Below are 26,223 nucleotides of genomic sequence, written 5' to 3' on the forward strand. Positions count from 1 at the left end.
CCCAACTCTTGATGACCCCATTTGAGGTTTTCTTGGCAAACACACTGGAGTAGTTTGCCATTTCCTTCTCCAGCTCACTTTACAACAGATGAGGAAATTGAGACAAACAGTAAAGTGACTTGCCCAGGGTCACACAGCTAATGTCGATAAGCCTTCCTGACTCCAGGTCTGGCACTCTACCCACTGTGCCACCTAGCTCCTTAAATTCCTCTAAAAACAGCTTCCTTCATGTTAAAAGTAAATAAAAATAAAACCATTCATATGTATGCAAACATTTGACAACATCTGAAAAAAGGGTCAATGTTTTCTCAGAAGAGTAAATTTAGTGATTCCACCACTTCACCCTACCTCTGGGAAACTACTACTGCATGAAAATGCTCTTAATTAATAAAAAATCTAAGCGTTAAGGCTGACAACTTAGATACCAATTTTTAATCACATATGAACCAAAGACTGAACAATGAGTTCTTGGAAAACAGAAGAATAGACACAGCTTCAACTATCATGTTTGAAAACAGCATGGCTGGTTTTACTCTGTTTGGCAAACTTCAACTTCAATGGAATTAAAAAAGAAGAATGAAACAAAATTAATATTATGCAAAAGCAAGCATAACTGTAGAGGACAAAGAATAATTGCTCTGCTGGAAGTGAAGAAAAAATTAAAGTCTTCAAATCACTTTCTATGTTAGTTTTACTAATTAATGTACAATAAATTTAAATTTGATTTAAAAGTTATTTTTTCAACTACCAATATTACTGCAACTTTTGAATATTTTCAAAGATCCATTTATATAGAACACTAACAATAAATTAAAATAATGAAAAGAAATGCAAACATAGTGCCAATTAATAATTCACACATTGCACTAATTTTATTCTACTGGTAACTAATTCAAAGGAAACAGTCAAAGAAAAAAATAAAGAGAACAGGAGATCCTGGATATAAAGTCTATGGAAACTATGCCAGGGAAATATATATTTGTAGAGGCAATGCCATATATACACACATATATATATATATATATATATTTTTTTTTTTTGAAATTACAAAATGTCCTATTGATATGACTATGTTAGTGACATAGTGCCCTCAAGACTTAAAAGAAAGAGAATTAGTTCATTAAGCAGATAAATATTACAGAGGTCTCAACATCATCATGACTTCAAGAGTGCTAGGCCCAGTGATCCAAATCACATCATGATGCTAAGAGTCAGAAGAGCTAACCTTGACTCCCAAGTCCTTATTATCTAACTGTGAATTCTTCTTTATCTTTCAGTATTTTCTATTTTTCCATATATTACAGCTAATGTTTGCTCTATGTAACTCACTATAAAAATAAACTAAAACAACAAAGTAAAAAGATGCCAAACAAGGAAGGGAAGGGAATAAGTACTTATATAGTAACTACTATGTGCCAGAAACTGTGCTAAGGGCTTTTTTGAACGAATATTTTCTCATTTGATCTTCACAACAACCCTGGGAGGTGCTATTTTTATCTCCACATTATAGCTGAGGAAACTGAGGCAAAGAGAGATGAAGTGACTTGCCCAGGGTCATACAGAGGGCAAGTCTCTGAGGCTGAATTTGAACTCAGGCTTTCTTATCTCCAGGACCAGCACTCTATCCAATGCACCCAGCTGCCTCTCAAACAGGGTATAAGTATATAATTAAATGATTAATTAGTTCTAATAACAAGAAGAAAAGTTTTCTGTTATGAAATTAACAAGGACAAAAGCAACCCTAAGCATAGGACCTAAAGCAAAGTCTCAAAATTGGCAGCTTTAAAAATCACTGGTATATATGTATATGTAGATCAGTATCTATGAATGATCACGAAAACTGTCATGTTTGAGATAATCCAACATTATTGTCCCATGTACCATGTTTAACTTCTGTTTTTGTCTTTAATTTCATAACAAAAATTTTCGTTTCTGATTACTAGAACTAATTAAATATTTAACTATGACATACGTATATGGATCATAAGGGCATTGGTTTTTAAAAACCAATGAAATGGGATGGAATTACCCTAAAAGTACAACATTCAAAATTAAGAAACAAGAAATTTTCTCTTTTACAGTTCTTCCACTGTTGTTACAACTTAATTGAATGAGATTTTTAAAATTTATTTGAAACAACAAGCTGGTGGGTGACACCAAGTGGTGAACTAGTGACTGACCATATTCCAACTCAATCAGCAAGCAGCCACTATGGATGACTGTGGTAATCCTTTTCTCCTCAAAAAAAACTTAGTTCTTGGGAAAGGACTCGCATGTTAAAAAATATTTATAGCGGCTCTTTTTGTGGTGGCAAAGAATTGGAAATCAAGGGGATGCCCATCAATTGGGAAATGGCTAAACAAGTTGTGGTATATGAATGTAATAGAATACTATTGTGCTATAAGAAATGAGGAGAAGACAGACTTCATAATAAGCTTGATCTGATGTTGAGTGAGAGAAGAACCAGGAGAACATTATACACGATTACAGACACACGGTAACTCTGATGACTAACTTTGATAGACTTGTCTCTTCTCAGCAATGCAAGGTTCAAAGACAACTCCAAGACTCATGATGGAAAAAGCAATTCCTATCCAGAGAAAGAATTACAGAGTCTGAATGTAGATCGAAGCAAACTATTTGTTCTCTTTTTTTTGTTTGGTTTTGTTTTTGCTTGTTTTGTTTCTTCTTTCTCGTGGTTCATTCCATTGGTTACAGTTCTTCTTTACAACTTGACTGCGGTGAAAATATGTTTAGTGTGAAGGTATATTGGATTGCATGCCATCTTGGGTGGGAGGGGGGAGGCGAGGGAAGGGGAGAAAATTTAAAACTCAAAAACTTGAGGAACTGAATGTTGTCAACTAAAACTAAAAATAAATTAATTTAATAAAAAAGAAAACTTAAGTTCTGTTAAGCAGTGACAAAAAGGAAAACATGGAACAGTAGGAATACTGTCTCTACCATTTCTTCTGGGAGAAAAGCACTTGTCCTGATGCTTGATTATAGCATAAAGTTGGCCAAAGACTTTCCAAGGCAGAGTAAAAGGTCTGCTAAGGCCTACCATTCTGGAAAACTATGGGTCTGGCGATAGACTTTTATGTCTACTGTCCAAAGACTAGTCTAGCTAAGTGCAGAGCGGTTCTTGACCATGTTGGCCTTAGTTGATAAATCTTTTGGGGACTGCTACCTCTCAAAGACTATCTACCAACGTGTAGATTACTTGGATCTGTGTCAAGAAGAATCCACACCAATGAAAATCACAGATCCTTTAAGTGCTGAAATATATCTATGAAAAACACAAACGATTTTAAAGAAGCTCTCTGAATCATATAGGAAACCAGCAAGTACCGGAATCCCTTGACATTCACAGGTTTCACATTCATGGTTTTGGTTATTCGAGGGTTGGCCATTGATTATTAAAGGTGAACTTTTGGAGATTTGAGGCATACTGCAAAAAATCATAGATGACACATGTATATATAAAGAAAACTAAAAAGAATTCAGTAAGTCTTAAATGCATAAATACTGTATATTATTCATCTATTCTATCATTTACTAACAAAAGCATATATGCATAAATTTATTTTACATAGTTAAATTTAGTTAAAAGTTTCAGTGTACTAAATAATGGTGGGCTATGTACTCTTTTGGGGAATACATCCTCTTTGTCTCTTTATCAGCCAGACCCAGTCATGTAATTTTCTCCCACAATGATTGTTGTAATCTTCACTTTTCCTAGGAGAAGGAAATCTGCAAAGCAAGTGCTACAGCTACACCAGCGGCTGTAAAAACTCTGCATGGTGTGTAAGATATTAATCTCATGTAAAAAGTGCAACTTTTTTATGGGTACAGTATGTTATTTTACTTGTTTTGTGTTAAACAAATGATCAGAATTATTCAAAATAAAGGCCCAGAGTTATTTGTGGTTTTTCACATTGAGTGGGGTCCTGTGCCCCTAACCCCCATGCATGTTGAGGGATGACTGCATTAGCTATGTGCTGCAACATTTCTACCCCTTTTAACTACCTTAAGAGTCACTTTAGAGTATGCATGGTACATTGGAAAGAACAATGGATTTAGAGTCAGCTCTATAACATGTACCTACGGGACTCAGGACAAATCCCTTCACTTCTCTGACGCTTTGTTTCCTCATCTGTAAAAGAAGGTGTTTGGACTAGATGACTAGGAGGTCTTTTCTATCCCTATAAATCCATGAGCCTGTGAGCTTCTGGAGAGAAAGGACTGTTCTGTACCTTTTCTGGGTCACCTGCACTTGACACAGAGCCGAGCATAAGCTTGCTGCCTGGCCTTCACTGCCTTAGCATGGCATGGAGCTAACTCCCAGGTTTTCTGAATATACATCAGCAGGACATAAGCTGATTGGGCCTGGGAAACTGGAATTGTTCTAAGGAAAGGCCCAGAAATACACCATGTTTCTGAAGAGCATGGACTAAATAGAGAGACTAACTCAGAGGTTAGACACCAAGCAATGGAATTTTGGGCCATGGCAACTCATGGAGAAGATGGAAGGAGTACAAACATGAATAAATCATATATCTTTAAGTGCTATAATATAAAAAGAGGACAAATATAATGAATGAATATGTAAACTTCTTTTCCTATGAACCCATCTATTATTTGGTTACAAGTTGTTTGGCATATTTAGTTGTTTCTATAGCACAAGATAACTTATGCACTATATAAGCGGTAGGTTTCAAAAAACCCATCTCATCTAAACATTAGAAAAATAAGATTTTTAAAAGAAGGGCAAAGAAAAGCATTCAAAGACCAGAAACCATTTCTGATCAATTTAATAAACAGCATGGTGATTCTGGCCCTAGGTTAATTACTATCCATTATGATGATACTATAAACAGCCCAATTATGCTTTATTAAATTTTAATATATTTTTCAAGACCAGAGATTCCCAGTTAGGATTCTTATGACTCAGGACTAGAATGGCTTATCTAGTTCAACCCTTTTATTTTACAGATGAAAAAAGAACCAGAGAGATTAAATGCCTTGCCTAAAGTCACACAGAGCACAAGTGGCAGAAGCAGCATTACAGCACAAGTCTTCTGGCCCCAAACTGAGTGAGCGCCCTTTCCACTTTATCACACTGCCTTTCTATGAATTATAATGACCACCACCTGAAATTTGTACTAAATGCTTCACTAATATACTTAAAGATACAGTTAAGAAATTGTTCTTAAAAAGAAAAACAAAATCAGGAATCCAAATTTTTTTACCTGCTTCTAAAGTATCTGGTTCATCTGGCCTCTGGGCCATCTGTAAATAATAAAGCAAAGAGCCATACAGGTGTGTCCTCACTCGTTGGAACCCACCACCTGGTGAGAAAAAGCAGAGTTTAAGCCTCTTAAATATACAAGCTGACATACAAAATTATGTGTAAAAATACTTAAGAACCTGTTTTCAAAATGAAGTCTAAGAGTTTCTTCAATATGATGTGAAGTGAGGAATCTCCAATAGAAGCAAACCCGATGGCCATGCAGTCTGGGGCAGGTGGCGAGGTGAAAGAACTATCAAGCATCAAAACAAACTGGGACTCTGCAGGCCCTGCAGCAGTGAGGGGCGCTGGCTGGGGCTGCTTTTGCTCTGTCCGTACAGACTGGCTCAAATGAGCAGTCAGGGTAAACACAGCTCCCGCAACAACTGGCATTAACTCTTGGGCTGCCTCATCATCCAGGATCTTAAAGAGGAAAAGAGGAAAAAACAAAAGATGGGGCTCATACTTTCAGCTGTAATCAGAGTATCTTTATGTACTGGCCATCGGTCCTATGATCTTTTCAACTACTGCAAAAGTAAAAAGATAAAACTACGTAGTTTAAAGGGGAAAAAAAGTAACTTGGAGGAAGATTTAAATATAATGAACTAAGTCCAGACCAGCACAATCTGTTCTATTTGACCTCACAAAGAAAAGTCCTTTAATAATTAGTGTGCCCTATCCTATAATAAAATAAAGTTAAGAGCATCTATTTATTATCAAGCTTCATTCATATCTGAAAAAACACTAATGGATTTGGTGATGTAGGAGATTATTACCTTATCATGTACATCTTGTAGGAGGTCACGAATGATCAGTTGCCTATCCTCTGCCTGTATGAGGTCCTGAGGACAAGCAGTCAAAATTATTTCTACCAGCTGCCTCCATGACTCTAATGCGTGTCGTTTTGCATGAAGGCACTGCAACAATTTATTTCTGCCCACAACATACTGTAGGATAGTGCTGATTTCCTAAAGATCCAGAAATTAAAAAGAAGTCATAGGTTAGTACAGAAGCAAACATGGCCAAACGAAGTAGGCCCTAGGATCCATTGGAGCGTCATGACTGATTAAGCTAGATATATAGTAGAAAGTTAGGCCACTACTATCTCAACTATCTCCCTTCTCCCTTCTGCCCCCACCTGCCTAGCTGGAGATGAAACCAAACTACAATACTGTAGGCAATACCTGTTTCCTAGAAAAACACTACCTATACCATCAGCCAGCACAATATATCACATATCGTAAAAGTGAAGAAAGGAATTTTAAGCAAGCGCATAAAAAGGGACATAGCTCCATCCTCCCCCTCCTCCTGGGTAACTAGGTTTCTGAGAAGTCCAAGGATACATCTGTCCCTTTGGGTAGGCTCTCCATGTGCGCCACTACTACCAAACTCCCATCTGATGGTGACTGCTTGTGAATAAGAGTCACACCACCACCACCATCACCATCACCATCTTCTCCCTCACCCTTTTTATTAAGGAATGAATGAATGAAGACTTAGCATGCCACTTCAGAAAGCTCAACCCTTGATCTATGTCCTGTCAGAAACCAGATACACATCATTTACTCTCACATATCAGACATGGGTATAAAATTCAGCTAATTGGTTCCAAAGTTAAAAATTAAAGAAATACCTTTGACATTTAACCTTTTGACTAGTTAAGAAGTTACTTAACTAGAAACGGTTTTATCCTTTAAACTTTTGATAACATCAAGTGAATAAAATGTTGATGCTTGACTCAGTAATCACATCACCTGAGCTATGAAAACAGGACATTTACTCAACTGACAACAAAGACTGTAACAGCAGCATCATCAATACCAAATATTCTCATCAGGAATACATCTTTAATTCTCTAGGTCCCATTAAACATTTCTATGTCTTACTTTTTAAGCCATTTAGCTGTCTAACTAATATGCATATCATACTATTCAATAGAATATCTCTACTACCTGCCAAACTAGGTAAATACCTCACTAAGTTTAAGTTTATCATGTGAAAAATTACCTATTAAAAATTAAACTGATCTTTTCACGTACATGCCCTCTTTAACTCCTTTTTTTTCTTTTCCTCATCCAAACTTCATGCTATTTGAGAATAAGTAATTTAAAATTTAAGTTAACAGGTCTTACCTCCATAAGCAAAGGTCTCTGGCCTATAGCTGCCATACCCTGAAGAGCATTTACCTCTGCCACAAGAACCCTGTGGAGAAGCTAGATATTTAGGGAAGGAGGGAGAAACAAAGTTATTGTTTTGACACACGGATAAATTAGAATTTAAAAGTCAATCAATGATCAGGAGCTGCTCTAATTCAGTTCAACAATCACTTACTAAGAGCCAACTATTCCTAGCATGCTGGGAGATGAAAACAAGACCGTCCCTACTTTCAAGAAGTTCTTTCTACTAGAGAGGGAGACAGTGAAAAGCTCAGCTACATATATCTATAGATTGCTAGGTTTACACACACACACACACACACACACACACACACACACACAGAGTTATCTAAAAAAGTGTCAGCACAAGTGTATACAATTTCAAGACAGAAATTTGTAAAGTGAAAAGAGTATCTCCAAGCTTTCTCTATGGCATGTTGTTGGTGGCAAAGTTCTGTGGATCTTCTTAATATTTACAGCAAAATGGTAAGATCCATTACCTCTGTCTACAAATGATAAAATGCTTCCAAGTACTTCACAACTGTTGTTGGGTGGATCAACTACCATGACGATAACTAGAGATGGGGAATATTTAGGGGAAGGAAGAAGGCACACAAATGTACTTCTACATTCTACATGGCTACTTTACACATGGGAAGTGGAGTCAGAAAACTTCTGCATGATCATGTGTCCAACCACTTTGACATGGTAGCTAAGTCAAACCATTACTTACCTTGACATTGCAAACTGTCTGCCCCCTCAAATTCTTGTGTTCACAGTTGGCAATAACTTGTTCAATCTGAGCACGATCAAAGAAATCCAACTGCAAAGGCTCAGGAATCTCTTGGCTGAAGTCAATTGAATCCAAAATACTTAGTATTTTCCGACGTACTAGGAAAGATAAAGTCAATTTTGTTCAAGAAAAAAAACCAACTACATAAAATCTTTATTTAAAAAGGTCATTGTTAATAAGAGCTAAAGCAACAGGAACATCTCTAACCCTAGAACATATTAAACAATTTACCAAAGGTCAACATGCATGTGTTTAAGGAGGCAGCTGCCATAAAGTATTAAACATTTGAAGGTCAAGGGGGCAGTCTACATGGCCCTCAACCACTCTTCCCAGTGTGAACACGCACAGTATTAGTTCTATGTGGCTTCTTTCTGCTACTAGGCTAAACCCCTAAGTAAATTCCAGTCTGACAGTACCCACCTCTCCCCATCTTCAGAATTTTTTGATTTCATATAGCTATGATGCCTGATGGAAATTTCTACCTTTCCTAGAATTTTTATCTCCCCACAGAAAGACAGTAGATCCACAAAAGCTAGTCTCCATTTTCTAAGTTATCATATGTATTACATACTGAAATGGTGCATGAATTTACAATATTCAAGGTCACCAGCCACTTCTAATGTTCTCAAACCTTGCTAATTGCTATATTATCTATCTACTTGCATGTATTACTAGAAATCTCACTAATTATATAATGCCCACTATAATATGTCTCACTTTTTCCCACTGCCCAACTACAATATGGTTCCCAAGTCTTTCCTCTTATCTTCCATTCTCAATACCTATTCCAACTCATAAGACCCTGATGCTCAAGCAGGCTTTCTTATCACTTCTGTTGGAATCAATATCTTTAAACTTTCTGCTTTCTTGCCACCAATGCCAGTTTCAACCATGCATCAACTGCCCAAAAGGAAGCTATGCTAACACCAGTATGATGGCAAGCCCACAGTACCCCAGTTCAACAAAAGGTTTCCTTTTAGTTTATACACAATGGCTGGATTCTTAAATATTCCATGCCATGATGGAGCTAGGGTTAAGAAGACATATTATACCAAAGGCTGAAGATTGTGTTAGGCTGTACCTGAGGTCTTAAATTTCTATTTCAATCTTTCGCATTTTCAATATACTTTTACCATCTCATTTCCTTCTACTTCAAAGTTCCAAATTACTGATATTTAGATGACAAATAACTCTTGTGTATAACTTATCTATTCCCACTAAGAAGAATTCTCCCATTAGCTTACTGAAATGACTTTAGAAAAGATCATGATTAGAAAATAAATTATCTTTAAAAAGTCCAAAGGGCTTTACCTTTCGTGGCAGTATCAAAGTGAAGGAACCCACTGACAGACCTATTTTCATCTTCTATTCCTCCTTCACCATCTGCTACAGAATTAGAAAAGGAACAAAAAATATAAAAATTTCAAAAATACACTTACTTCAGTAACAATGCTAAATGGACTAATCATCAAAGACAGTCTTTTATTTCAAGGTAACTAATTAAACTCCAAGAGATAGTTTTTTAAAAATTACTACTAACTTAGGGTTATTCAGTTTAGATACAAAGATAGGTCTAAATACATATATACACATATAAATTTCAATCACATAAGCTATCATAAGCCCCTTTGTAAGCAGGCAACATGAACACAAAGACAAACTATTTGTTTTAGTGATTAAGAACTGTTACCTCCCATATCTCACTCTCTAGCCATTACTCTTCCCTAAGGGAGCTATTTTAAAATTCAAAAGAAACTTAATTCTAAAAAAGTACAGTTATCCCTTCTACATAGAGGGGAGTTAGCCCAAGATCTGGAAAATCTGCATAAAGTTTTCTGGCCCTCCCTTCATACCACAGAAGAAGTCTGAATGTTTTCTTTTTCTTTTATGGAGTGTTTACACTATCTTATTGTAAAATTTGGGTTAAGTATTTGGTCATATACTCTGTGTCATCTGCTAGTCTTTGAGTGCCATCTGTGGCTTCTGCAAAACTCCTCCAAAATTCCCATTTAATTTCTTATGCTAAACTGTGATTTATCAAAACCATGATGGGGAAAGTCACAATGTGAAAGAGTTAACTGTGTAAGACGAAATCTATCCAAAGAAGTGGTTATTATACCTAAACTATGTTTTTAAATGTGTTATCAATGCAAGTATCACAAATGCAAAGTGTACCACAACGGTTCATAAACCTAGGTCTTCAAGCAGAGGGGCCCTCATAATGTACAAATGGTACATACATGTAGCACGTTGCAAAGTTAATAATTATTTTAAAAACATTAAAAACTAAAAAAGCTCTATAACCTACCTTAAAGTGTCTATATGTGGAAAGTAGGAGTAGTACACCCTGCAATATACACTTAAATAACACAGTAAAACTGCCAAATTCTTAATTCACCTGAGTAGGGTTTGACTGGCATATCATCTAGCAACAGGTGCAGAAGTCTTTGAGTGTGAGAACGCTGGCGATTAAGAGAAGTTACTCTTAGCTCTATTGAGGCAGTCTTCATAAGCCATGACATTTGGTTCAGCATGGATATTTCATATTCTATAAGTCAAAAACATGAGTGGGTAAAAGGCAACCCGCATAGGAAAAAAATAAAATAATGAAATATAGATGGGGAAATGTTTTCTCAGCATAATGATAATGGTTTAATAAATCAACATGGGGTAGAAGAGCAAGCCCTGGATTTTGAGTCAGGAAAGACAAGTCTGAGTCATACTTCAGATACTGCTAGTTGTGTGTGATAAGCAAGTGAGAACCTCTGATCCTGTGTCCTCATCGTTAAAATAGGACATATATATATATATACATATATACATACACATATGTATATGTGTATGTATATATGTATATATATGATACCTGCCTCACAGGGTATTGTGAGGATTTAATAATAACTCACATTTATGTCACTTTAAGATTTGCAAAGTGCTTTATAGACATTCTCTCCTTTGATTCTCACAACACTGTGAGGCAGGCACTATTATTATCACCATCTAAAAACTCAAGGGAGATTTGTAAGGATTTCTCTGTGGTAGCTCGGCTTCATTTACTACAGTATTTATGTAAATTTCTATGCTTGTAGCACATTTTGGACAGCCCTGGCCTAGAGTATGAGTCTGAGTTTGACTCCAAATCCAACCTTCTATCTATGCTTTGCTACATCTCTAATGAGCAAATGCGTGCAAAAGTGCTTTACAAACTTGAAAAGACTGCAAATAAAAGCTACTATTATGATTATTTTTATCTATTTCTTTTTCTCCTGACCTGCAATTTTATTGGCATAAGGAATTCCTATGCAGTTCAAGAACTGCTCTGTAACGTGTAGTCTTAAGAGTTAGTTGGGGGCGCTGAGAAGTTGTGGCTTGCTCAAGGTCACACATTAAGTATGCATCAGAGACAAAAACCAGGTATTCCTGACTCCAGACTTGGTCTCTATCCATTATGCAACAATGTTTCTATTATTAATGAAGATGACAATAATAATGACAAAAATGAATACACAGACATAAAAACAGATAAACTAATCTAAGCAAAAAGACCAGACCTTCTGCTATTTGGCAGTGACTCAACAAGCACTTACTAAGCACTTACTATGAGCCATGTACTGTACAGGGAATACAAAGAAAGGAAAAAAAAAGAAGACCTTGCCCTCAAGAAGCTTATATTCTAATGGGGGAGACAATGTATAAATAACTAATATATACAAAATATTTACAAAGTAAATGGAATATGATGCAATGGGAAGGTGTTAGTAGCTGGGGGAAACAGGGAAGGCCTCTAAAGGAAGGTGGGATTTGAGCTGAATTTTGAAAGAAGTCAGGAAAAGAGAGGTGGGAGTAAGGAGGAAGAACCTTAAGTAAGAAGGCATTTTCATTTAATTTCAATAAAGATATATTTCACTTAGAACAACTATCATAAACATCTTGGGGAAAAAAATAGTGTGTTTAACAGATAAGAAAAAGCAAATGCAGACATAGAAAAATTTAAATCCTCAGTGTATACTAGCTGAATATACTTTATATTATATTTACATACATATAATATTTCCCAATAGAATGTAAGCTTCTTGAGGTCAAGTCCTGTTTTTGCTTTTTCTTTGTATCTCCAGCACCAAGAACAGTAGAAATGTTTAACTAAAATCAATCTAGAACCATGAATAATACTTTAAAATAATTTCAGATGATACTTCTAGATGACTGAATGATTATCAGACTTAAAGAATTTGATACTGTATAGTTTGATTTTATAACATAAATGCTATATATTATTTTAAACTTAAAATTAATTTTTGAGAATTTGAAAAAACTACTTAAATAACGGAGGCACATTTTGGGTATCATTCAATATAATAGTGGAGAATCATCTATTCTGTTGTGATTTCTGTCTTCATAATACATTTCACAGCTCAATTCAATGAGCTTTCATTAAATATCTACTAAAAAAATTACACAGAGAAGAAATAGAAAGTATTTTTGAGAAGGCAGAAAGCACTCACAATTGGGGGCATCAGGAAAGTCTCCTCTACCAGCTACAAGAATGCCTGTTTCTGTTCTGTTAACCCGTGATCCTTAACTCATTAAAATGGCAAAGGAGTAAATTAGTGTACTGAGATTTGTGAAGATGACTATTAAATATACACTACTGAATCTCAAATAAGACAGGACTCGAAGTTTTAAAACATAGTAAGCAGAATACTATTGGCCAATTTTCACATGGATTTGGATATAGCGCTCTTCAAAATTTATCCCTAAACTAGGGGCATATCCCAAGTAATATCCTTAATTGGTTCACATAACAGAACAATCACAAAAATCTGAAAAACAAAAAAAACCAAAAACCCAAAGAAACAATGTTGCAAGGGACAAATAATTCATGGCAACAAAATTACAAATGCCAGATAGGCTCCTTGGAGGTCAAATTCCTATTATAAAAAGCAAAGATCAGAGGGAATTATGGGAAGCAGGTAGGATTAAGTGTTTTGGGATAAAAGTTAAGGGCTCCAAGATGAGTTTGGATGTTGGTTCTTTTAAAAAAAAGATATCCATAGCTGGAAAAGGTATAATCCATCCAATCTTCCCATAAGAACAAGGAAATTAAAAAGATCTAAACCTTAGTGCTACGAGTAGACGGGTAATCGACTAGGGCTGGAGCCTGGAATTACGAGATGTGGGTCCTATTTTTCAAGAGAATAAAGAGGAACAATGATTCTGAACATGCATTAGTTGGGATGCAAGTTGTTTGCCTGTATTTTTAAGCTCCACTTTTTCTTTTCTCCTTTTTTAAGTTTCATTTTTTCTTTTCTCCTTTCCTATTCCACAAGCAACTAAGCAGAAGAATGAATTGGCTAGATGTCAGTTGGTGGTAAATAGGTCTAACTAACTACTTGGGAAGTTTTTAACATACCTCCCTGTGTGACAGCTAGAGTGAAGAGCAAACACCCAAACTGGGCACAGTCTCAGCTGGACAAGTTTTTGGAGATTAGCAGGAAGACTTGGGTAGAACATTATTATCATGTATTAACATTATGACAAAGTGATATATGTCAGGACCACTTCAGGTGGTGTATGCATGTATAGAAAGGAAAAATATGAAATAACTCGGTTAGCCTCTACCACTAGTACTAGTCCTATGTTCTAACACCAAGGTCATAAATGGAGTGTATTACACTGAACTAGTTTTTGCACAAAGGATCTAATCATCTGAAGTGATTTCACTGCAACCAACACAAAGAAAAACAGAGTTGTTTTTCACAATTTCCCCCTGAAATTTTCCCAGCACTTTCTTCTATTTTCCTATCCATTAAATGTAATTTCATAATCTCAACAGTTGACGTAGGAATTAAGCCATACCCTTGAAAAGCTAGGTTTTTAAAACTTTATACTACAAGCTCAAAAGCTCAAATTCTTGATTCCATGAAACAAAAATGGCAGATTATGCAAAAAAGAATTAAACCATGTAGATGAAAAAAAAAACTTCCACCAATATTATGGTAGTACTCCAAAAGACAGTGGACAAATTAAAATGAAATTAGTGGATTTACTCCCTAACTACCTTGTGTTTAACTTTTGTTTCTCTTCTGAATATACTTATTTATTCTGTACATATTATATATGTATTATGTGGTCTCCCCAATACAATATAAGATCCTCAAGCTCAGGGATGATTTCATTGTTTCCTTTGTATCTTTAGTACCTGGCACAGTGTAAATGCTTACTAAAGCTTACTGATTCAATGAGGAAAAAAAAAGTCATACCTCTGTTAGAAAAAGGCAGATGCTGCAACTGAGAAAATAAAAAATCTTGGCTGGTTCTCAAATACCTCATAGTTGGACCAGATGTATCTGAGCATGCACACAGCTGATAAATAACCTATGTAATTAAAATAAGCAGATGTTTAAGTCAGCAGTATTATATCAGCTACAAAATTTCAAAGATAAAGAATTTTAGTCTTTGCTCTATGAAGTTAAGTGAATTTCATTGGCTCCACAACATTATAAACTTAACCAAACAGGATGAACAAACACACTTCCATGACTAAACAAGGCACATATAGCAAAAACATTTATGATTAACCCCTTAATTATCTGAATCATTAATTTGTACCTATGTGAATGAAAGATAGAAGGATTCTACCTACTATGCTTGCATTAATTTGACTTTCTGAAATATTCTCAATCTAGGGTTGAAGACACTAAGGCAATAAAGGACAAAGATTTATGCAAGTCAAAATCCAACAATTATAACCAAAACTGCATGAAAATTCTCAGTGTAACAAAAAAGGCTTCCAGACCATCTTACTTCAAACATTACTCAAAATCCCAGTACAACAAAAGAACACAAGCCCCTTCTTGGTGTTTTCTGGTTATTTCCTTCCAAGATTTGACCTTTCAATAGTGGTAAGAGAATGCAAAAGTGCTCATTCTAATTTAGTCACACAACCACCAGAAGTTCATTCTGTATTCCTGATCTTTAAAAGGAGCAGTATTCTCTGTACCTGATAGCACAGTTCTGCAAGTTGAGGTGATTCCCTTACTGCCATAGGACCTGTTCTTCCTTCCGTTCCCTTCTCCAAAATATTTAATATGGCATGAAGACAAGTCCGAGGGCAACCTAAGACTCCTGAATAATGGCAAAAGCAAAAAGATTCCTCTTATCTTTACTAAACTTTTATTAACATTACAAAACAGTTAACAGAACCAAATTTCTTAAATACTTCTTTTAAAAGCCAAGGCATGGCTGCACACACCCATAATCCCTGCCTACTGAGGAGACAGACACTAGTGAATTGCTTGAGCTCAGGAGTTCCGAGCTACAGTATTGCCTAAATTAATGAAGTGGTTGCACTTCACTAACACAGGAAGCCTCCCCCAATGGTAGGTGGGGGGCTACCAGGCTGCCTAAGGAGTGGCAAACCAATCCAGGTCAGAAACACAGCAAGTCAAAGCTTCTGTGCTGATGAGCGGTAGAATTGAGTGGCCACTTTACCAACAGCTTGAGACCCAATCCTGCCCTTCCCCTACCCCTCAAAATAAAGCCAGTGTTAATAAAAAAATAAACATGCTAAATAATTACTGTATTTATAGGTCAAATGCAAACTGAAGAAAAAGTCTGGCTAATCTCAAAGGGACTGAGGACTGATAAATTATTATTAGTTATTAGTAGAGACAAAGGTTTAATGCCTCAACCAATTTTCCCAGAAAGACTTATCAGATTTCCAGAAACATCCACGATCAAATATAATTAAATCACCCTAATTGGGAAATAGATGTTAAGTCTATGTATCTGATCTCCCATACCTGGATCCTGGAGGTTTGTGGTACTAACAGGTTTCTTCAATTCAAAGCCCAGGAGATACAGGGCAAGATTGGGTGGATTGCGCTCCAGAGAAGTAATGAGAAGATTCAAGATGTGTATTCTTGTTTCATGGCGGATTCGTGCTAACTTCTTATCAGGTTCTAACTCTTCATTAAGAAAGAAAAAGAAAAGTGACAGCATCATAAAAAAGTTAATGTGAGTAAAGTGACAATTAATCTACACAAAGATAATAGTACAATTTAAAAATAATTTTTTTTGCAGGGAGGAAGGGAGGGCAATTGGGGTTAAATGACTTGCCCAAGGTCACACAGCTAGTAAGTGTATCAAGTGTCTAAGGCCGCATTTAAACTCCTGTCCTCCGGACTCCAGGGCTGGTGCTCTACTCACTGTGCCACCTAGCTGCCCCAACAATTTTTTATCTTAATAGTTAAAATTTACCCAATCTTTCTTTACTTTGCTCTATTTTTTTCCCTAAAAGTTTCTCAAAATTTTTTTTTCCATTTTCCCTGACTCCACTAGTGAGTTGTTTTTTTTTTTTTTATCCATTTTCCTTTATTCACTTAACTACATTAACATAAACAAAAGTTCACATTAATATAATCCCGAATTAAGCATACCCTCTTCTGGATTAATGAATTCCTCTGCATCTTCACTATCCAAACATTCCACAAATCCAGCCATTAGCTTCTGGCTTACACTCTGAAATCATCACAAAAAGGTAAAAGGAAAAAAATTACAAAAACTGAATCATATATTAGGGAAGATATAAAATCAATATAAATATTATCCATGTAAACTAAAAGATGCACTTTTTCAACAAATTAAATTTAAACACTTCTTAACCTAGCCCGCTCCTACCTTTTCAGTCTTCTTATACATTACACCCCAACGCATACTTCTCAATCCAGTGACACTGGCCTCCTGGCTGTTCCACAAACAAGACACCCATCTCTCAACTCTGGGCATCCATGTCTAGATCGTTCTTCCTCCTTCCATTCTGACTACTGACTTTTGTGGCTTCCATTAAGTTCCAACTAAAATCACACCTCCTACAGGAAGCCTTTCCAACATCCTTTTAATTCTAGTGCTTTCCTTCTCTTAATTATTTCCTATTTATCGCATATATAGCTTGTTATATGTGTGTGTGCATACATACATACATATATATATATGTTTGCATGTGGTCTCCCTCATTAGATTGTAAGCTCCTCCAGGGCCAGGGGCTCTCTTTTGCCTCTTTTTGTATCCCAAGAACCTAGCACAATGCTTGGCACATAATAGGCATTTAATAAATGTTTAGTGATTAATTGATTTCTCTCATTTTTAAGAGATTTTATGAAATTGTTAGTCTCTCTAAAAATCAGATAAGATAGCCTTCTACAAAAAAACTTTAACATGTCCAAAATATGTTGCTATTACTCTTTCCTTTGAAAAATGAAGTCACACTTTTAAAAGCCACATTATATTATTCTATTTTTCAAGACTAAATGAAATTCACTTAGGCTTTCTACAGAGACACCATCACCAATTTTGTACATCTGGAGCCCACAGTTTAGATACTCTTCTCATCCTTTAGAAGAATTTCTAATCTACTTAAACGACAGCCTTAATGACAAGGCTCATTTAAACAGCTGCTGTTTGGTAAGCAGAAGTGTGACAGTTGTCAGAAATGTGAAAACTGTACAAAGGAAAGTGAGAACCAAAATGTAAAAGAGATGATAAAGCACAATATGAAATGATATAAAAACAGACAGGCCAAGGCAATGAGCAGTAATCAGAGACAGAATGACTCAATTACAAGCAAGGCAGAAGAATAATGGTAAGACAAAGAAGCAGTCAACAATAATGACAGGCAACAGAAATGGTATCTGGAGCTACAAAATCATGATTTATGTCTTTAAATGTGCTTAGTGTGTACACAATTGGTCACACTGGCCTATACAGTAACTTTTTGTAGCATCGTCCTTAAATGTAAAGAACCATATGTATACATTTTTTCTCTTTGAGATAATTTTTCATCAATAAGAGAAAATTCCTCTAAGATAGTTTGACGATATATTCATATCCCCCACCCCCATACACAGAGTTTACCTGATCGTGTGTGAAATCTCCAACTAATTTTATCTGAATGTTAGAATTGCAAGAAATACAGCAGAGGATCTTGGCACTTTCAAAAGCCAGTTCAGGATTGCTATTTCCATGATAGAGGTACCTTTAAAACATTAATGTCAGAAGTACATTAAAGTGAAAATTTTGGCCTCCCACAGTTATCAAAGAATGAAGGCTCAGAATAGAAGAGCAAGAGCTCAAAACTAGTGAGTCAAATATGTTACCCAGCATACAAATCTTTTTTTTAATCTTTAATATTAAAAACATACATGTACTCTTACAATCTACAACACTGCTGATATGGAGAAGTAATGACTTAATATTTTAAACTAAGCACTCTAGGTTAATTTAACTTAATTTTTTTAAAGGCAACAAACCCTGGAAAATATTAAGCCACGAGCATAACAGAAATAGCAGAATCGTAATATATTCCATAAGAAATAACAGAATCATCATGTTTAAAAAGGCAACAGTAAAAAAAAATATATACTGCATTAGCAGCAGTCCTATCAAATTTAGGAATCAAAACATCATCTTTTTTCCTATCTCCAGTGGCCACTTACCTGGCAATGTTAACCACATTATCTGCCTTCTTAGTTCGGGGATTGATGCCTTGTAATAGCTGTTCCAATGGAGTGACTATTAGAGCCAGCTGACTTTCTCTTAGAAGATCCATAAAGAGATTCTCCTTCTGCAGAGTCAAATTGAGAAGAGCAAGGCAGTGCTGCACTGCTTTCTCCAAATGTTTCTTTCCTATAATAGACAAAATGAACTTAGAGAATCTCTAAAATTTGGAGCATATCTAAAGTATGACATGACCTGGCAACTTCTGAAGGTACTCCAACCACCATCCACAAGCAGTCACAGCTCTTGAAGACCAGGAAAAGAAAGTTCTCACCACTAAAGTCCTTCCACAATGACAAATGGCTCAGAATCACAAACGGATAGAGTTGTAATCATGTAAATGAATGGTCTTAAAGATCCATTAGCCATCTGATACAAGCTCAGAGGTGGTTAGCATAAACTCATAACCACACATCTATGCCACATAGAATAATGTTGCAAATGCTTTATCCTGGCACAACACAAACATCTTATCCTACAGAGCAAATATTAAACCATGAAATCAAACAATTCATTAATTTAACAGAAATTCACTTATCACTGAACTGAATCTGAAGTATATGGAATTAACAAGCTGAGTCACAAATTCTAGGGACCAGCATCACTGAAAATTTACATCATGTTCTCATGCTGACATAAGGAGTCCACCATTTTTTTCCTGATGCTGCCATCCCCTCAAGCATCCAACTCTCCCCTCTTTATATTATAATAGCTAAATCCCAGCAACCATTTTAATTTCAAACAAAAAACTGTGCCTTGCCAGATTCAAGAGATAAAATTTTCATGTCTACTAGTTGAGAATGAACACAACAGCTGTCAGTTAATAAATAAACCTTTCAGGACTACTAAAATAGTAAACACAGGTCCAATCACTTCCGGAGTTCAGTAAGAAAAGTAGCCTGCTGTGGTTGAGCAACATAGTCTAGCAGACAGCAGACAGGATTACTTAGGAACAGATATTTAATGTTTAAGATTTTATAATATTATCTCCTCCTATCCAAAAATAAGGCAACATATCACACAAGCATTTAAGGTAAAGGTATCCAGAGAAGACAAATGATGGGTAAAGTAAGTAAATTTATTTATTATGAATGAAAAGTTTTATGAGAAATACTAAACTTCGTCCAAAGATAGTACAAAACTCAAACTAGTAAAACTATATTGCTGCCTTTACCGTCATATTTATCACACTTCCTTTAAACACGTAATCTTAAAAGGCTTACTACTACAGTCTAAAATGTGATTTTATTATTTCCTGGGACCAACTGTTCTAATAAAATGCATATCCAACAGATATTCACTTTACAATAAATTTTGATGGAATACAGTAATTTTGGCAGATCTCTAGATTCCAACTTTAGAGAAGTGAAATAATATTGTATATCACAGAGCACCTGAAAGTATGAATCAATAAAAGTATGCATAATGTTGAAGGCAGGAATCCCTAAGATAATGTAAACAGTGTGTGTTTGTGTGTTAGAATGTATATGTAAGAAATAACATCCAGATACATACCAGGGAAAGGTGCGTAGGTATCAAGCTGCTTAACCCCTTCTTCCAACAAACTAAGAGAGAGCTCCAGCATTGGTGACTCATTCAGAAGATGATACATCAAACTAAATCCTGGAGGCTTATAGGCTATGATTTCTTCTCCTGAAAAGGAAATACCAAAACATGGACCAGGATTTGAAGCATCAATAATCTTCATATTTTTCTTCACTAAAGTATTTAAAAAGTAACCTATTTATTGTTTTAAAATAACTAGCCCCCAAATAGCATACCCATGCACAACCTACACTAAAATCTAATTTAAGCAATTACTTTTGTTTGTAGAGAGCTTTGTGGTTTATTAATGACTTAGAAACTTTAGTAGGTAGAAATTTCAGTAAGGATGCCTCTGCACAGTAGCTACTCAATAAATGTTTGCCAACTAACTGAATTCTATAAGGAAGCATCCATACTTGGTGAAAGGATGTGACCCTAATTTTCTGATGTGACAGACATATTAAAAGTGAAAAATATTTTTAAATACCTGATTGTTAGCTTCCAAACAACAAAAGTAAAGTATCCAATCTATTTGAAAGTAGAAAGTAAAAAGAATCAAATTACCTCGCAATTCTACAAACTGGTCCACAAAATCTTCCAGCTGCGGTTCATAATCTCTGAGCAGTTTGTAAAACACCTCCAGCACCACCTCAGCAACTTCCCACTAAAGACAAGACAGACACAAGATAACAAAGATTCCAGTTTATGACAATGTACTCTTAGAGAGTTTACAGAAAAAGAAAATATTTTTTTTGTTTGTTTTTGGAGGAGGGAAGGCAGGGCAATTGGGGTTAAGTGACTTGCCTAAGGTTACACAGCTAGTGTGTCGAGTGTCTGAGGCTGAATTTGAACTCAGGTCCTCCTGACCCCAGGGCCGGTGCTCTATTCACTGCGCCACCTAGCTGCCCTGAGAAAATACCTCTCTTGGTAGTACTTTTGACTCATTTTACATCCTTTTTCTTCCACCATTAGAAGCAAATAAGAAATACAATATCTTTTGTTTTACTGTCTTTCTGTATTTGATGTGCAAGAATGTGTTGGTCAAATAAAAAATTGAGGGCTTATATATTTGTATTAATATTTGTACAGGCAAGTATTTTTGCATTCAAAAAATTTTTTTTCATCATATGAGGAATTTTTTAAAGCAAACATCTGTGCCTTTAAATCATTATATCTTAAAGAATTATATTTTATTACACTTGCTGACTATGTAAAACCTAATTCGGACTCTGGCTCCTCATGAAGTTTTAACCTTTCATAGAGTTTCAACCTAAAAGTTTCAGTATTTCATACTTTGAAACTATATTCTTATCCTTTGCCTGCTTCTCCCCACAAAATAGCCCCCACTATCCATTTTTTTAAGATGGCTGACAATGGACCAAAGTAGAACTCGCTTTAGTTAACCAGAGCTTGCAAACTCTCAAGTGATGCTTGTGTACACACATTACCTAAACCACTCCAAAGCACTAATTCTGCTCTGGAAGAAGCAAAAATCTTTGAATAAAGACATCTTCTAATGCTTAAATGAAAGATTCACAAAGTTAAAAGGAAACTGGCAGAGAGCAAATATTAACTATAAAGGGCAGAGAAAAGGTGCCTACCCACTCAAGATTCTGATATCTGTTATTGAGCCTCTCCCAGGACTCCCTTCTTGCTTCCCCACTGAGTTCAGTGCCTGACTTACAGTCTTTTCCTCCTCCCTAACTCCTGCCCTCCCACCAAGGGACACATACTGGCACTCCCTCAAATGCTCTAACCTCCCAACTCCTTAGTCAACTCATTTCCCATGACTTACTCTTCTCTACCTCAGGCAGACACAGAGATGGACTTGATCTTGACCCATTTGATGTTGTAATCACCCACAAGTGTTCCACTTTCATGTTCATGAGTGCTGAAATTCCTTTATCTGACCATGATCTTTTATCACTCAATCTTTCTCTCAACCTTACAACTCCTAATCCTATGCTCTCCAATTCCTCCATCTGTTCCTCAGTTCTTTCCCAGGCCATCAGCCCTGCACTGGCTACACGTTCAACCCTTCCATATCTTGACCTGTACGTGAACCAGTTCATCTCCACTTGAGTCCCTTACCCCTCATTCTGCTTTCCCAAACCCCAACTTTGGATTACTCCCACCATTGGCTGCCATCACTGTTCACATACTTTTAAGAAGAGCTACAGAAAACCAGGAAAATCACATGCTGACTGGGTCCATTACAAATTTATGTTGCATAATCTCAAATGGGCCCTCAATACAGCAAGGCAATCCCTTTGACATCTCCCTAACCAATTTAATATTCCACTAGTAACAGGGAAGATTCCAAATCTTTTCATTATTTTTTAAACATTACATGGAAAGCTTTCCCCAATATCTCCTGATTTACCCCGCTCTTACACGAAGAGGTGTCCTCTTTGCTTAGGCAAACCCTCCTACGTGAACCCCTGATTCCATCCCATCCTGTCTTTTCCACCAGACTTGCCCCCCTCTACTATCCCTACTGCCACTGATCTTCAATCTCTCCTTTTCTCTCCCTCTCTACTGGGTCACTTTCTTGATGTCCAGTAATGTCCAAGTCTCCACGATCCTTAAAAAACTCTCAGGGATCCTACCATTCCCACTAATTATAATCCTACATCTCTACCCCCTTTCACGGCTAAAGTCCATAATCAGTACCTCCACTTCCTTTCCTCTTCTAAAGTCTGGCTTCCAGCATCATCCTCCAATTGAAACTACTTTCTCCAAAGTTATTAATGATCTCTTAATTGTTCTTTTTCTCATCTCCACCTCCTGGATTTCCAAGATTTAGTTCAAATACCATGTTCTTTGAAAGTTTCCCCTCATTCACTCCCACTGCCTTCTCCTTAAGATTATGTCCAATTTACTCCACATAAATCTTACACGTACTTAGTTATTTGCTTATTTTCTCCACCATAAGCATGTGAGCACCCTAAGGGCATGAACTGTCTCTGCCTTTTGTTGGATCCTCAGAGCTCAGTACAGAATCATGCACATAGTAAGCCTTTGATAAAAGTTTTCTGACTGGCTAATGAAAGAAACCCTGACTGATTCTGGATTATGTGACTACAAAGCAAAAACAAGATGGAAAGCTTACTTGGGTAATAGATGCTAAAGTCATACTAATCTCTCTGGAAGTGGAAATATTTTTTAAAAATCAGAAAATATTTTTAATCATGAAGTACTATAGTTATCATATAGCAGCCAATTGATAATGAAATGTTTTGACAATAAAACATTAATATTATTTTCATTTTAATAGTAATATTATTATATGTAAAACTTAAGACATGTTAATAATATGTTTTTAAGAGTTCAAGAGGTACCACCTTAAGAGCTCACTTCTACTATAAAGAAGACAGTAAAAAAACAGCCCATCTGAAAAGTTCCCTGGAAAAACAATGCAATGTTCTTTATAAACCATGAAATCCCAGGGGAACTGTCCCAGATGGCAAAATCTAAGCCAAACTGAGTCAAGACCCAGTTAAAAGTCCACACTTAAGGGTGAGTACAGTTGGCACTACAAATTAGACTGGTTCTATAAGGCCGAGAAGGCATGAACTGTCCAAGAAATAAAGGATCCTTGCAAGGCAAAGTCTTTTGAACTAAACCAATTGGGGAAGGTGAGTTCTCAATGGCCAAGGTTTCAACATTACAGATTATATCTTTTTTTCTGACAAACTTCTGAATAACTATTCATTCTAATGCATTTGAAATTAGATCTATAAAATGTCAAAGACCTGACACACTGTAGATGCCTGATATCTAAAGGATTCACAAAGTCCAGGGGAAAATGTCAAAGCAAATAGCAATTACGAATATAGGTAAATAATAGAAATATTCCGGTTTTAATTCCAAAAACCAAAATATTTTTCATCTGATTTATAGAAATGAACAAAAACTACCAACTCCTAATGCTAAAGAGTTCAAAATATAAAATGAGATAAAAACAGTATTGCCCCAGTGAACATCACTGTATCTTCCAAAGGTAAAGTGCATTTATAGCACCTACTATTTTTAACAGAAAAGTAATACATCAAATAAACAGACTTGAAAAAATAAAAAGCCAACATCCTTCTGAGAAGTTACCTTTTCAGCTGCTCTGCGATAAGCTCTAGTGCGAAATCGGAGAAACACAGAATCTCTGAGGAACTGCAAGTATGGATCAAAGCCAGGTGGACGCAGTCCAGCCCCCAAGTTAGATGGAAATGAACTTTCTACTAGTGTGCTAATAAGCTGACAAAAAGCCCTCGTCAATGGATATTCTTCACACCTGGATTCTATTTCGTTTAGTTCAACCTTATCGATGGGAACAAACATTGAAGACAAAAGTTAAAAAAATAAGAAAATTTGACATTCAAAGAAGAGAAACTGAGGCTCTCAAGCCATTAACTCATTAAATATTATAACAGTCTTGCAAGATGTGAATTAAAAAATATTTTCACGTTTCAAAGAAATGCGAAGACGCATATATAATTATATATCAAAACAATTACAGAACCAAAAATTCCTAATTTCCCATCCAGAGTCCCTTTTGATGAACTGCCTTATTTATCTCCAAATACCTTTAACTCTACTAAAATACATTTAAAAGGACAAACACATTTAAAAGGACAAACACATTTAAAAGGATAAACACTGGAAGTAAAACCAAAAGAAGTAAATTCTGACTTTGGATTGACTCAAATAATCTAACTTAAATGAGGTGAATCTAGTAACTACAGCATTCCAAAATTCCATTAAAAGAGCCTTTCTACATCAAGCACTGTTAGCTTTAATTCAGATACATGTAGAATTTGTTTCAACTCAGCACTGGCATAAAACTCCTAAATTTTGAATGGAAAATACACAGAATCTGAAGATAACATAGAAATATGATAGATAACAAAAAAAAAACCATAATTTCTTACAGCTTCCCCCAACATTAAATAAAATTTATGAAATTAACACTGACCAATAGGAACTATTTACCTCAATGCCAATTGCTTGTCTCTGGCTTGGGATCCTTACAGTCTGTAGTATCTTTTAAAAATAAGAAGAAAAAGAAATTAGGGACATTTCTATTCTGTCCATGAAGCAAGTTTTCCACTGTCATTAATTATCACAGGTACCATTATCCTTGATTTTACAAGTGTCTACTGACTTTAAAACAGCACTTCTGAAGTCTCTCTATGGGCTTTCATTAACGTACATTTCAGTTAAAAGCATAAGGTCAATTACATGGGTTTTTAGCAATTCTCAAATATTAACAACAAAAAAATACCTTCCTCATTACTCCAATAACAGAGGATGAAAGGGTATTTCTCAGATGAAATTTTATTAGTATTGAACTGCTGATTTTCAAATGTGAGTTTACAAGGAGACCTATGTTGTTGTTCAGTCATTTCAGTCATGTCCAACTCTTCATGAATGCCTCTGGGCTTTTCTTGGCAAAGATACTGGATTGAATTGCCATTTTCTTCTCCAGCTCATTTTACAGATGAGGAAACTAAGGCAAATAGGGTTAAATTACTTGCCCAAGATCACACAAAACGTAAGTATCTGAGGCCAAATTTGAATTCAGGTCTTCTCGACTCCAGGCCTGGCACTTTATCCACTGTATCACCTAGCTGCCCCCTACCTAGATCTATAGCTGGAGCTAAAAAAAATAAAATGCAAATTCCAAGGATATGCTTCTAAGACAAATTTCTAAACATAGATGTTTCACTCTGACTTAGCTATTGGCTGATCAAAAAGTCTATGGATTAAAATATTCTTTTTGGCCAAGGAAATGCTATCACACAGAACCTTTTAATATAACTACTAAAGAGAGCTATATTTCAATATTATATTACAAACAAAAAAGTTAAAATCTAAATTCTGTTTTCCATGAA

At 35.8% G+C, this 26,223-nt stretch overlaps 1 protein-coding gene across 2 annotated transcripts in view; it reads right to left on the minus strand.

The window, feature by feature from the left end:
• The window catches only part of NUP205 (nucleoporin 205), an 82,035-nt gene that overhangs the window by 28,645 nt on the left and 27,167 nt on the right, over nucleotides 1-26,223 (minus strand). Inside the window, exons 14-30 of one of the 2 annotated variants that reach the window (XM_036760379.1) lie at nucleotides 25,322-25,372; nucleotides 24,440-24,649; nucleotides 20,900-20,999; nucleotides 20,306-20,443; nucleotides 18,730-18,919; nucleotides 18,149-18,269; nucleotides 16,675-16,756; nucleotides 16,039-16,203; nucleotides 15,237-15,361; nucleotides 14,497-14,611; nucleotides 10,635-10,784; nucleotides 9,548-9,622; nucleotides 8,177-8,334; nucleotides 7,420-7,500; nucleotides 6,064-6,255; nucleotides 5,428-5,710; nucleotides 5,250-5,348 (exon numbers count right to left, since the gene is read on the minus strand). In XM_036760379.1, the coding sequence (XP_036616274.1) occupies nucleotides 5,250-5,348; nucleotides 5,428-5,710; nucleotides 6,064-6,255; nucleotides 7,420-7,500; nucleotides 8,177-8,334; nucleotides 9,548-9,622; nucleotides 10,635-10,784; nucleotides 14,497-14,611; nucleotides 15,237-15,361; nucleotides 16,039-16,203; nucleotides 16,675-16,756; nucleotides 18,149-18,269; nucleotides 18,730-18,919; nucleotides 20,306-20,443; nucleotides 20,900-20,999; nucleotides 24,440-24,649; nucleotides 25,322-25,372 (2,335 nt within the window). The remainder of the gene's footprint in view (nucleotides 1-5,249; nucleotides 5,349-5,427; nucleotides 5,711-6,063; nucleotides 6,256-7,419; nucleotides 7,501-8,176; nucleotides 8,335-9,547; nucleotides 9,623-10,634; nucleotides 10,785-14,496; nucleotides 14,612-15,236; nucleotides 15,362-16,038; nucleotides 16,204-16,674; nucleotides 16,757-18,148; nucleotides 18,270-18,729; nucleotides 18,920-20,305; nucleotides 20,444-20,899; nucleotides 21,000-24,439; nucleotides 24,650-25,321; nucleotides 25,373-26,223) is intronic. The other variant, XM_036760380.1, reaches the window with a different exon arrangement.

Source organism: Trichosurus vulpecula, chromosome 5 (genome assembly GCF_011100635.1).
Source record: "Trichosurus vulpecula isolate mTriVul1 chromosome 5, mTriVul1.pri, whole genome shotgun sequence".
NCBI lineage: Eukaryota > Metazoa > Chordata > Mammalia > Diprotodontia > Phalangeridae > Trichosurus > Trichosurus vulpecula.